The 13,582-nt window shown below is 51.4% G+C and overlaps 1 protein-coding gene across 1 annotated transcript in view; it reads left to right on the plus strand.

Annotated features, from left to right (window-relative positions):
• OTOG (otogelin) overlaps positions 1-13,582 on the plus strand; it is a 93,175-nt gene that overhangs the window by 37,518 nt on the left and 42,075 nt on the right. The window contains exons 25-31 of the mRNA XM_058546078.1: positions 5,059-5,197; positions 6,875-7,009; positions 7,309-7,455; positions 7,761-7,880; positions 9,787-9,903; positions 10,584-10,740; positions 13,508-13,534. Coding sequence (XP_058402061.1) covers positions 5,059-5,197; positions 6,875-7,009; positions 7,309-7,455; positions 7,761-7,880; positions 9,787-9,903; positions 10,584-10,740; positions 13,508-13,534 — 842 coding nt within the window. The remainder of the gene's footprint in view (positions 1-5,058; positions 5,198-6,874; positions 7,010-7,308; positions 7,456-7,760; positions 7,881-9,786; positions 9,904-10,583; positions 10,741-13,507; positions 13,535-13,582) is intronic.

Genomic DNA, 13,582 nt, shown 5'->3' on the forward strand with positions numbered 1-13,582 from the left:
CTGGGACAGCTGAGAGTCTTCCCCACCTAGTAAATCACCTAAATCTTGAGATTCCCCCGATGACCCTCCAAAGGCCTTACAACTACCCCAACAACCAATGAGGCATCTCAACCGTGTGTCCCAGGCTGGGCAGCTCCCCTGCCGCCTCCTTTGCCAGATTCCCTCAGAGGTTCCTGGCACAGGGAGCATCTGTGAAGGGCACATGAGCCTCCCTGACCTTCCCCCTGGGCCCTTGCTCCCCTGCAGAGGGCCCAGCCTGGGCTTTCCAGGGCGCTGGGAGTCCCAGTGCCCCTGCAGCCCTGGACATGTCTGCAGGACCCAGGGGACATCTCAGGGCAACTCTCTGAATAGTGACCAGAGCACATCAGCTAGAATAGTGGGGCTAAGATGAGGAGGAAAAGGAGACAGGAACAGGACCCCTCAGAGAGGTCTTCCCAGCTCATTCCAGTGGAGTCCCCCACCCATTGGAACCCACTTCCTATCCTGGGCCCACATCATATTCCAGTGGCTGTCCAGAGGGGTCAGGCTGAGCACAAGATCCTGTGTAAAGTAGCTTGGGGTACTGGCTCCTGGTCTGGTGTTTTGGAGATGAGTGTGTTCTGTACGAGCCCTTCCCAGCGCTCATCTCTCCGGAACTCTTACATCGTTATAGGCCGAGGAAGGTCTCCTAAACTTAGGGATTCCTCGCACCTTAGTGAGTGTGTGCACCTGTGAGTGTGCACAGGCACCTGTGCTCCAGCTGGCTGGATTGAGGAGTCCCAGGTGTGGCTAGGGGATGAGCAGGTCCTCCGTTGTCCTGCTACTGTCATAGCCACACTGCGCTCTGAGAAGATGCTTGGGTCCTTCCCCTTAGCTCTGGGTGAGATTTCCTCATCTCAGGGACATTCGGTTCTTTGTGGAGATGGTGGTGTGGAGTGTGGGAGGCAGCCTTATTTGGCCTCAGGGTCAGGGGCAATGGGAGATGGAGAGAATTCTGGAGGAGGGATGAGTAATGATAAACCGGTGTCTTGATGGTGGGGAGCAAACTTGGTCACTGTTCCAACGTTGAGACCAGTCAGAGGTGGCCTGATGTGGGCTGGAAGCCCCTGGCACTGGGGCCCAGGGGCCCAGCAGAGAAGCTGGGGAAGGTTCCATCTTGGAGACCCATCCAATTAGCTAGAGGATGGTCCCCAGTCCCTGTCCCATACTGGGGTTGGAACTGTCCTGTTTCTCTGGCTGAGAGGTTGGCCATGGCGCTTCTTTCCATGTCAGCAGCAGAGTCACAGTCAAGCCCATCCACTCCAAGGCTGGTTTCCCCAGATACATCAGAGGGTATTTATAAGGTCAGAGCTCTGCCTGTCTGACCCCAGAAGTCCCAGGCCGCAGAGCTCTGTGCAGGCTGTGTTCTCCAGTGTTTGTGGGATTTTGTGAGTGTAGTGGGCCAGAGCTGACCATGGGTCTCAAGTGCACGTGGTGAGAGATTGGGACCCGCCAGCCTGGATTCGCCCAGGGGGCTTAGGCTCGAGGATTGACTCACTTTGTCATGTCAGGGGTTGCCAGCCGCTGCACCAGCACTCCTAGCCTCAGGCAGGAGGACAGCTGTGCTATGCTGAATCCTCTTCTGTGAGCACACTGTGCTCAGAAATGGTGGGGGGTGTTTGGTGGCGGGGGGGAACCAGGAGTCAGGACCAAAAGGCTGGGGTTATTTTAGGATTTAGAACCTTGACATAAAGAGGCTCTGTCTTCATAGGAGAGGCCAACTGGCCGTAGAGTGGGTCTTTTCTCCCTTAAGGGACTGAGAGATATGTGGGCAAGGTTTTACTTTTTAACTCAGTTTTTAACATTCTGCCTTCCTAATACAAACCTTCTCAACATTCCCTCTTGAAGGACATGTCACTGTGTCTCAGATTCTGACTGCTCTCCACTGGGGAGGTGGGTGCTGGAGGGATGTCTGGGCTGATGGGGCTTGAGTGCTGGATGGGATCTGTTTCCCAGGATGGGGCCTTGCTGCCATCTCTTCCCAGCTCTGTGTTCAGTGTTGTCGTGTTGGTAGCATGAAGTCAGCTGTGGTGGGAGCATCTACAGCACTGCATACACAGCCGGGTTGTCATAAGTCACGTAGGCGGGCGTGTGACTGGATGTGTACGCAGGCTTAGAGAGATGAGGAGTCGGTGAATGTGTGTATATCGTGTGTGATTGGAGAGAGCCTGCCTCTCATTGTTGCTGTCATACGTGGAGCCCCAGGTCATTCCCTTTACTCCTGAAGATTTCAGCTCGAACTCACTGTCCACTCTGTCCAACCCTACTCCTGCCCGAGTTATTGGAGACTTCAGTATCCATTTAGAGATGCTTCCATTATTCCAACATCGTAATTTCTTCATCTTCTCTCTTCCAGTGATCTTATCTCCATGCTAGTGGTGTGAGTGGTCATCCCCTAGATTGTCTCATTCCCAGTATCTCAACCAGCCCATATCCCAATTTCATGCATCTCCCCTCACCTTCTGTCTTTCTCCACTCCCTCTGGTGCCCTGACACCCTCAATCCTTCACCCCCAGCCAGCTTTCTAATCCATGGACCCTACCAACTCTCCACTGCCTCTCACCCCCTTGACATCTTCCCTTTCCTTTGTGCTAGGCCCACAGTCCAGCACTGTGATCGCTTCCTTGAATACGCCCTGAGTTCTCTTGCCCCTCTCCTGCTTGGCCCTATTTGTTTGGCAAAGTCACCCCCTCATGACATCCACCTTTTGCACCTGCCTCCATGCAGCTGAGTGTGGCTGGAGGAGCACATAACCAGGCAGCCTGGTCTCACTTTAAATTCATGACTCTGCACCTCACAAAGGGCCTTCAGGCTGACCAGCCCTCACGCTGTATTTCCCTGGTCTGGTTCTCTCTTTCATCCCCCTACGTGACTGGGTCACACTTTCTCCTCCCTTTTCAAAGCCCCCATACCAACTCCCATCTCCTCACTCTCAGCTGATGATCTTGCTTCCTGTTGCACTGAGAAAATTGAAGCCATCAGAAGAGAATTTTGCAGACTCAGTACCCCTTGTTCTGCCTTTCACCTATACCGGAGATGAACTGAGTGTCTGTGCTCCAATCTAAAGCTGGTTCCTTCACCTGTGCTCTAGATCCCACCCCTCTCACCCATTCAGGGGCACCACTAAGCAGTCCTCCCCTTTCTCTCCCATGTAATCAGTTTTTCATTCTTCACTAGATCATCCCCATCAGCATAAAAAGTAATTTGAAAAATTTCCAACCCCCAGCAATGGCTCCATTTCTGTGTTCCCCTTTTATTGTAGAACTTCTCAAAAAAGTCGTCTATACCTGCTGTTTCTAATTCTTCTTCTCCCATTCTCCCTAAGCCCACTCTAGTCAGGCTCTTTTCCAACCATTCTTCCAAAACTGTTCCTATCAAGATCGCCTGTGATGTCCATGTTGCTCTATCCAACGTCCATTTCTTGGTCCCCATCTTCCTACACCTGTTGGCAGCATTTGGCCCTGCTGATCCCTTGTTATTATCCCCTCTCCCTTCATACATTTTTTCACGTAGCTCTGGGACTCCTCACTCTCTTGGTCTTCCTCCTTCCTCTCTTGCTGCTCCGTCTCAACTTCCTTTGCTGGTTCTTCTTCTTCTCCAAATTCTTAATGTTGGAGTGCCCCAAGGGACCTCTGCTCTTCTGTATTTATACCCAGTCCCTTGGTGAACTCACCCAGTGTCTGATAAGGCCCATCCATATGAAGATGAATCCCAAACTTCTACCTGCAGTCCACGTCTCACTCCTGAACTCCAGACTCACACATCCAACTGCCCACTTGACGTCACCATGTGTATGTCTAATGGATGTCTCAAGCTCAACATGTCCAAGACTGAACACCTGATCTTTCTCCTCATACTGCTTCTCACTCAGCCTTGCCCATCTGGGTTGATGAAGACTTCATTCTTCCAGTTGTTCAGGCCAAAAAGCTGGAGTCATCCTTGAGTCCTCTTTCTTACTAGCTACATCCATGCTGTCTGCAAATCCTTTGGGTTCTGCCTCCAAAGTAGATCCAGAATCTGATACTTCTCATTCCTTCCACTGCTGTTAGCCTGTTCTGAGCCACCATCATCTCTCCCCTGATTTGTGGAATAGTCTTCCGACTGGTCTTCCTGCTTCCATCCTCGGCCTCTGTCAGCTTAGACTCAGCATGGCAGCCAGAGTGGAACATAAATCAGATCATGTCATCCCCATCATCAAGTCCTCCAAACACTCCTTCTCTCAGCAAAGCTACTATCCTTGTAATGGCCTTCTTGGACCTATGGGATCTGGCCCTCTGTTACCTCTGTGAATTCCTCCTCTGCTCCTCCTACACTCTCCGTTCTAGCCATGTTGTCTTCCTGAGTGTTCCCCAGGGCCTTTGCAAAGGCTGTACCCTCTGCCCGGAATGCTCTTCTTCTAGATGTCCATATTTTAATGATGTTAATTTTTTCACCTCTGTTAAGTCTCTGCTCACATCCCTCTGACCACCCTACTTAAAATTGCAACCCACCCCACACACATTCCCAATCCTCTTTATCCTCCTCCTTTCCCCTCATAGCACTCATCACCTTCTAACACACTATGTTACTTATTCATGCTTACTTATTATTTTTTATTGTTTAGCATGCATCTTCTCCCTCTAGAATATAAGTTTCACAAAGGCATAGCTTTTTGCTGTTTTGTTCACTGATGTGTCTCAAACTCCTGGAATGATACCTGGGATATGGTAGGTGCTTAATATTTGTTGAATGAATGAATGACTGAATAAACGGTTGGAGTGGTAAAGAGCGTGTGGACTTTGGAGTCACACAGATCTGCATTCAGTCTCAGCTCTATTATTTATCAGCCGTGTGATCCTTAACCTCTCCGAGCCCGTATCTCCCACACAGAATGGGGACCCACAATCCTGCTCTCCAGCTTCTGTTGGAGGTTGATGATGTTTGCTGACCTCTGGCCCAGGGGCACACAGTGGGTGCCCGATAGGCAATAGCTCTGTGGTGGACAGTCAAGGTGGGGTGGAGGGTGTGCCCTGCGAGCTGGTCTGGGCGCGTGTGTTTCAGCGTGTGCCAGCACGGCTCCTTCCAGTGCGCTCTCCACCCCTGCGCAGCCACCTGCACAGCCTACGGCGACCGGCATTACCGCACCTTTGACGGGCTCCCGTTTGACTTCGTGGGGGCATGCAAAGTACACCTGGTCAAGGTGAGCTCCTGGAGGTGTCTGCCCGGTGGGCACCGTGGGGACCCAGAGCAGCTGAGGCTGAGGACCTGGCGGGCGTGTTGATGCTCTGGACTCCAGTCTGATGCCTAATTGGGTGGGTGGAGAGATCTAAACCCTGGGTGTGGCTCTCTGGAGATGGAAAGAAGTGCTGAGGAGCAAGATCAGGGCTGGACAGAGCCCACCAGTCATTAAATACCCTACTGCCTGTCCACTCACCATTATAACCCTGTCCCATCTGGTCCAGTGGTTTTCTGTCTGTAACAGTAAGAGCAAATGCTTTTGCAGCCTTCATTATATGCCTGGTGGTCTACTGAGCCATTTTTGTGCATTACTTCACTGAATTCTCACAACAACCTGCAAGGTAGAGTTTACTGACCCCATGTTATACATGTGACAACTCAGGCTTAGGGAAGCCACTCAGTGGCAGAACTGGGGTCAGGTTTGAACCAAGAAATCTGACTGGAAAGTTGATGTGCTTAAGGAGTCACGTGTTGAAGCTGTCAGCTCACCCAGAGGAGAAGGAATGGTGATGTAGGGGTGGCACAGTAGAGGCAGGATCCCTTCCAGAAGGAGCAAAGGGTACCAACAGGGCAGGTGGGAGAGTGCCAGAGACACACCCAGGGGACCTTGGTTTTGCTAAGGGCCTGTCCATCTCATTATATAATACTAAGAGTAACAGTAATAATAATAATAATAATAATAATGAAAAACCTTTTATGGCATGGGTCCTATCTATGGGACAGGCACTGTACTGGGTCTTTCACATAATGTCAGTAACTCCACAAGACAAAGATTATTGACCCCATTTTATTTTATCTTTTGAATTTCAAAGGTAATGCATGCTCTTCTCTAACATTTAAAACAATATAGAAACCTATATTAAAAACAAACTTTCCTCTTCACATCTCTTCTGTTCCCAGTCCCAGCTGAATAGCCACTACTCATAACAGTCAGGTGTGAATTCCGCAAGATCATTTTCCATGAGACAGACAGACAGACAGACACATACACATATATACCTTATTTAATTTATATGAATAGGATTCTGCAGTTTGCTTTTTTACTTAATAGTTTGCATTTTACTTAGTAGTATACTTTGGACATTATCTCATATAGTCCGTCCACACTTTTTCTTTCTTCTTTTTATAGAATTCTGTAGAAAGTATGTGCTCTAGTTTGTTTTATTGCCTGCCATGGATGGACATTTAGGTTGCTGCCTATATTTAAATGCTCAATGAATTCTTGTGTGGATGTGTCTCTAGACTCTAGAAGTGGAATTGCTGAGAAAGTTACATACATTTAGAATGTGTTCAATGACTACGGATTGCCCTCCAGAAAGGCTTATACTACCATCATCGGTGTGTGTAAGGCAGTACCCCCTGCCCCACACCCCCGCCAACACCAGTCATCCCTATTATATATTCATTCAATCATTCATAGGATCTTTTTGGAATGTCACTGCATGCTAAACACTGCACCAGGCACCCCAAAATGAAACTGAACTTCGGAGAACTGAACAAAGTTGCCCAAAGTCACACAGCTAATAAGAAGCAGAAGTGGATTGAAAACCACTTCAGAGTCCATGTCCCTCTACCTCTGTGTCTCTCAGCAGAATCTCTTCTCTCCCTGGTTTCTTGAACTAGCTTATTTTCTCCTCAGAGCACATCAGCCTTCAGCTTCTCTGTGATTGTAGAAAATGTGAACTGCTACAGCTCGGGCATCATCTGCAGGAAGCTTATTTCCATCACTGTTGGGAATTCACTCATTATCTTTGATGACGACTCAGGAAATCCCGTAAGGCCTGGTGCCGGGGGAGGTTGTGTAGACAGTTTGCAGGTTCACAGGGTCTGGGGCAGAAGAGGGCTATGGACTGGTTTCCTTGCCACAGCACTTTCTCTTGAAGTGCCATTGCGTGAGCAGCCCAGATTGAATGGCTTGGCCAGGGTCAGGAACACAGAGGCCAATGTCAGGGCGTGAGGGAGACAGAGGAGCTGGCGAGGTCCCAGGGAGGGCAGTGACTAGTAGCCAGGCCCAGCTGACCCGGGTGTTGGGGGGCATTCGGGTCTCAGGAATGAGCATCTCTGTTCCCCTAGAGTCCCGAGAGCTTTCTGGACGAGAAGCAGGAGGTCCACACGTGGCGAGCAGGGCTTTTCACACTGGTGCATTTCCCCCGGGAGCATGTCACCCTCTTATGGGACCAGAGGACCACGGTGCACATCCAGGCTGGGCCACAGTGGCAGGTAGTCACGTGACGAGTGACTTTTCAGGGCCCTCTGCTCCTGCCTGGGGCTGAGCCAAGGCACTGGGTGTCCTTGGGCAAGCTGTACCCTCACCAGGGAGCCAGGAGCATCATGCCTGCTGTCCCATCCTCCCCCAAATGCCCTGTGCCCCTTCTCCTCTGACCCTTCTCCTATCTCTCGTCACACTGTGGCTCTGGTAGTCACTTCTGGGTCCAAGACAGACTCCCGGGCTCGTGGTGACCCCTCTGCCCGTGGGTCACCCCTGGTGTGCCTGTAACTGACCGTGGTGTCCTCTCTTCTTTCAGGGCCAGCTGGCGGGACTCTGTGGGAACTTTGACTTAAAAACCATCAATGAGATGAGGACCCCAGAGAACCTCGAGTTAACTAACCCGCAGGAGTTCGGCAGCAGTTGGGCTGCAGTCGAGGTAAAGCCTCCCCAAGCCGGCTCATGTCCCTCACCCAACTGGGCCCTGGCCAGCACTAGGAGAACCTGGCGCCGGGTCAGGGAAGAGGGACATTGGTGGGAAGCTGCCCCTGCAGCTACTCTCTCACCTCTGACCCGGCACACCCCAGCCCTAGACTCTGTCCTGTGGCCTGAGGACATGCATGGTCCGGTCTCACAAATCAGGCTGCACACCTGCCCTGGACCAAGCCCTGGTGGAAGGGTGAGGGTTGGGAAGGAGACAAAGTCTCTGTCCTAGGAGAGATGAGCACCCAGTAGGGAAGGTCAGGCTTGTGAGCATGACCATCTTACCCATCTCTGTGCCCTCAGTGCCCGGCACTAAGTCTAGTGCAGAGGAAAAACCAAGAGAGACTGATGTGGGTTGAGGCAGTCAGAGAAGGCTTCCTGAAGGAGGAGGGACTAGTGTGGTACTTAAAGGATAGGCCACATTTGGAAGGATGACTGTATCAGAGGGAAGGCCTCTGAGAGGGAGGACAGCGTTAGCAGAGGCAGAAATGAGAGGGGGATGTCCTTGAGGTTTGGGAGATGTCTGACTGAGGCTGCCAAGCTGTGAGCAATGGGGGGAAACAGCACTGAACTGAGAGCAGGAGGCTTGGGTTCTTGCCTTGGATCATCCAGTGACTTGCTGGGTGACCTTGAGTAAGTCCCATCTTCTCTGTGGTCCTCTGTGAAGTGAAGGGGCTGTGTCAGGAGAAGGATGGCTATTAGATTTCACCTCATGTGACAACTCTGATTGGTCAGAAGAGGCTGCCTGGGAAGCCGTGTTGAGAAATATCTAAGACTTGTGTCAGGCTTAGCTGGAAGGAGAACTGTGATTGATTATTTCTGTCTGCCATGAGTGCAGCAGTGGAGAGTGGTGATACGAGTGTTACATATTTCCCTTTCCTGGACTGAGTGATCTTAGATCCCTGATTCTCTGTTGGGGAGCAGACGGAGGTGGACCTATGTAGACTTGGGTTGGGGGCGCAGTTAGTCATGGCCTGGAGCTCAGTGTAATCCTGAGGTGAGTGGGACAAGGCTGTTCTTGCAGCCTCAGAAAGGTGTGCTCTAAGCCATCCCCATTTTAGAGAAGCTGAGTGGGTGGCTGACATCTATTGCTCGCCTCCTCTCACTCCTCACTGCTATTTCTCTCTCAGTAATCCCCATGGGCATACCCTGGGGGCTCCAGTGAAAATGCAGGCCTATAGGAGGAGGTTGGTGGACCTCGGGGAAATCTGTGCTAGTTATCTATGGCTGTGTAACAATATTACTACAGACTTAGCAGCATTCAACTACATGCATGTATTATCTCACAGTTTCTGTGTGTCAGGAGTCAGGGCACGGCTTGGCTTGGTTCTCTCTTAGGGTATCACAGGCTGCAGGCAAGCTGTCAGCCAGGGCTGGGCTCTCATCTGGAGGTTCGACTGGGAAAGGATCTGCCACCCCACCCGCTCGCATGGTTGTTGGCAGCGTTCAGTTCCTTGCAACCGTAGAGCCGAGAGCCTCAATTTTGTTTTCTAGTTGTTTCCAGAGACCACCCTCAGCTCCTAGAGACCACCCACCATTCCTGCCATGTGAGGTTCCCCAACATGGCTGCTTGCCTCCTCACAGCCAGCAAGGGAGAGACTCCAGCGGGATGGGCTCAACAGTCTTATGTAACACAGTCATGTAGTAACATACACATAACCATGTCTGTCCCATCACCTTTGCCATCTTCTGTTGGTTTGAAACAAGTCCTAGGTCCCTCCCACACTCAGGGGAGGGGATTCTACAAGGGCCTGAACAGCAGGAGGTGGAGATCAAGGGGGCCACTCTAAGAGTCTGTTCGCCACATCAGGGAACAGGCATCTGGGGGGTAGGGAGGTCACAGCCCTGACTCTGCCCCTCAGTGCCCAGACACCCTCGACCCCCGGGACACGTGTGTCCTGAATCCTCTCCGAGAACCGTTTGCCAAAAAGGAGTGCAGCGTCCTGCTCAGTGAGGTGTTCGAGACCTGCCACCCTGTGGTGAGTGGACCCCGCCCTGGTGCTCCTGTGCCTCCTTCCCACTCCCTGGACCCCTTCTGCCCTCAGACCCCCCACACCTTTGGAGAGATATCTGAGGTCTAGAGGGGAGACCCACCTCTGCTATTGCCCTGCCTCCAGCCTACTCAGTTGAGTCTGCCCTGTCCCAGATGACCAGGGACAGACAGCCAGACAAGCAGAGCTTCTGTGCCCTTTGCAAGCCTGTCTCACTCTGGCTCTTCCTCCCAATCAGGAAGTTCTTCTGAATAGTGAGCCCAAACCCCTCATGCTGCAGCATCGGCTCACTGCCTGTTCTGCCCTCAGTGGAGACAGGGGAGGGTGGGCATTCAGGGCCTGCTGTCAGACTTGGCTGTCGCTGGCCCTGGCTGGCGGTTCATACGCCGTGTCTGTTTCTCAGCCCCACCCTCAGCCACTGGATCCAATAGCCCAGGCTCAAGGAAGGAGAGAGCTTAGTTCTCCAGGTGGGGTCTGCCTGGGCCATGGAGTCATTGCTTTCCTCTGAGCTGGCCGCCCTTCTGTCCTCACCCCACATGGTAGCTCGCCCCGTCCTGTGGTCCCTTCGTGTTTATGTCGCTCCCTGAGGCTGAGTGGCATCAGCCGAGAAGCTGCCGGGCTGACATCCAGGATCTGTCCTCTGACCTCCAACTTCTGACCTCCTCCAGGTTGATGTCACTTGGTTTTACTCGAACTGCCTGACGGACACATGTGGTTGCAGCCGGGGTGGCGACTGTGAGTGCTTCTGTGCCAGCGTGTCCGCCTATGCCCACCAGTGCTGCCAGCACGGGGTGGCCGTCGACTGGCGGACCCCGCGCCTCTGCCGTGAGTGTCCAGACCAGTCACCCAAGGGGGTAGCGGAGCCCCCTCTGTGGGCAGGCCTGTGGGTGCCATCACTCTGGCTAGCACTTACTGAGTCCTTGCTGTGTACCAGGCGCCAACTGCTTTGTGTGTATCATTCATTGAATTCTTACAACTACTCATTCCTGTTGTACAGTTGGAGAAACAGGTGAGAGAGAGAGAGACTAAGTAACATACTCACGGTCACACAGATCAGTGATGGAGTCAGAGTTCCTCTCCAGATACCTGGCTGCAAACCTGTGCTCTTAACCACTTTGCTGGAGGAGTTGGGAGCCCTGGGTTCCAGACCTAGGGCTGCCATTTGTAAGCTGGGTGACCTCAAACAGGTCACCCAGCCTCTCTGGGCTCAATTTTCTCATCTGAAAAATAGGAATAGACCTGCCCAACCAGGTTTATTGTGAGGATCAAATGGAGCAGTGAATGTGAAAGCCCCCTGTCGGCTGAGACACGCAGGCCCCATCAGAGGCAGCACAAGATATCAGTTTATTTAGAGCAATGGTGGTCTGCAAATGCTTTTGGTTGCACACTCCTATGAATTAAAAATATTTTGAGCACACATATATATGCATACATAAATACACGTACCTATATGTACTATTGGTAGTGTAAATGTATATCACAAAACAGATACAAAAGTAAATATTTAAAGATGGAATAAAATATACAGAAAATTATTAATTAATTGATTATTATTTGTCCCTGCACACCAATGGATCTTCCTGGTGCAAGCACACCTCACTTTGGGGTGCCGTGGTTGTTACTGAGGCTCTGGGGCCAGACTGTCTGGGTGACCAGGCTGGGTGACCTGGGGCACGTCCCTTACACTCTGAGTCATAATGGAGGGTTAGGAGGACTGTACCGACCTGGCAGGTGCTGTGGGGTTTAAGTGAGACCGTGCAGGTAAAGCTGTTAGCCCAGTGCTCTCACTACTGCTGAGGATGCTGTCGTTTTTCTTGGGGACGTGGGCGCTGGCGTGTCCTCAGCTCTGGGGGCTTCAGCCAGGACGACCTCAGGAAGAAGATGGAGCAGAATCTGCCTTCGGGCTCCTTTTCTCTGCCTGTTTTTCTCTGAGACCCTTCCCCCACAGTTGCCCTGGGTCCTCAAGCAGTCTGCTTCTCCCTCTGCTTCTCTGATAAAAATCCCCCGGGAAGAAGGAAGCACACGCTCACTGAGGATCCGCTGTGCGACCAGCTCCATGCCTTCTGTGTGTTAACTCATTTAATATTCAGGGACTAGGGTCAGGCAAGGGTGGTGCTCACTGAGGCTCAAGATTTAAGGGGGCACCAAAAAACTCAGTAATCAAGAGAAATCACATTTAAGGCAATATTTTTTTAAAAAATCAAAACTAATGCAGAAATGTCTTTGATGAATAAAATATCAGAGTTTTAAGTGATGACAGGATCAATATCATTGATTTTTGCTTTTGCCTCAGGCTCCGGTGTGGCTCAGCAAGGCACTGTCACTGATCCTGTCTTTATTTTTAAACTTTGATATTTTGTTCATCATGGATATTTTGAATTAATTTTGAAATTTTAAAAACATTGCATTAAAATATTATATATCTTGATTACTGGGATTTTTGATGCCCCCTTGAATTTTGCACCCTAGGCGAGCACTTGCCTTACCCTGGTCCAGACCTTGCAGGTCTGTGGGGCAGATATGTGTGGTGGTCCCATCTTATAGAGGAGGGCACTCAATTTCAGGGAGGTTGAGTAACTCGTCCAGGTAAGCACAGCTGATGAGTGAGAGAGATGGGATTTAAACCCAGGTCTGACTTAGAGAGCTGGCTCTTGGCAACTCTTCGGGGCCGCCTCCTGTTGACCTAGTGCACCCTTGAAACTAGAGACTCAGAGATCTTCTACTTTTCTAGTTCACAGTGAGGAGAAGCAGGTCCTTGGCCATAGCCACATGGTGGGTCAATCTCTGACTCCTAGAGCTCTTTCCAGAGGGCAATGCCAGATGCAAAGGAATGGTGTTGATCATGGGGTTTGGGGTGAGGGGTGGAGTTGGTGGTTCTCTTAAGACCATGCCTACCAGTAAGGGAGGCCCCTCCTCAGCCTTTATCCCAAGTGTACCCAACTGGCTCCTCATGGCCTTGCTCCTGGCTTTAGGTGCCCCCTGCCAGGTCCCCAGTTTACCCTGATGGACTGAGGAATCCGTGGCTGACGCACCAGAGGAAGAGGCTGTGGTGCTGGGCTGGGCCACTAGAGGGCGAGCTGAGCACACGCTTGGGGGAGTTTGTCCAAGCCTCATGGAGATTGCCCTGGGGGCCTGAAAAAGCCTTGGATCCTGGAGGCCCCTGGTCCCTTCCCACCCAAGGCTCCCGAAAGACTGACTTGTATCTCGTGCTTGCATTCCTCCAGGACCCTCCGCAACATTTCTGGTTGGAGCTTCTGGTCCTTGATTCTAGTCTTGCCCTTTGGGGCCACACACAACGCACCCTTCTGTCCAACATTCATTCATTCATTTATTCATTCGTTTATTCATTTGATACATGCTAAGCACCTATTCTGGGCCAGGCTTTGAACTTTGTGCTGGGGGCACAGAGAGGAACCGTTGTATTTCCTACACCTTAAGACATCTGAATCCAATGACCATGCCTGAATCTTGGAGTTTGGGAGGCAGGCCAGGTCTGGCCCTTGGGGAAGGAGGGAGAGCTGGGATGCTAGGGGCCTTGGTTCTGTCCAGCTGTCTCAGGATTCTCAAGAAGTCTCTGTTCTCTCTCTTTCAGCATATGACTGTGACTTCTTTAACAAAGGTAAGCCCGTCCTCCCCAAGTGGAGCCACAGGGGCCAGGGCATTGCCA

This window comes from Diceros bicornis, chromosome 7 (genome assembly GCF_020826845.1).
Source record: "Diceros bicornis minor isolate mBicDic1 chromosome 7, mDicBic1.mat.cur, whole genome shotgun sequence".
NCBI classification, from domain to species: Eukaryota; Metazoa; Chordata; class Mammalia; order Perissodactyla; family Rhinocerotidae; genus Diceros; species Diceros bicornis.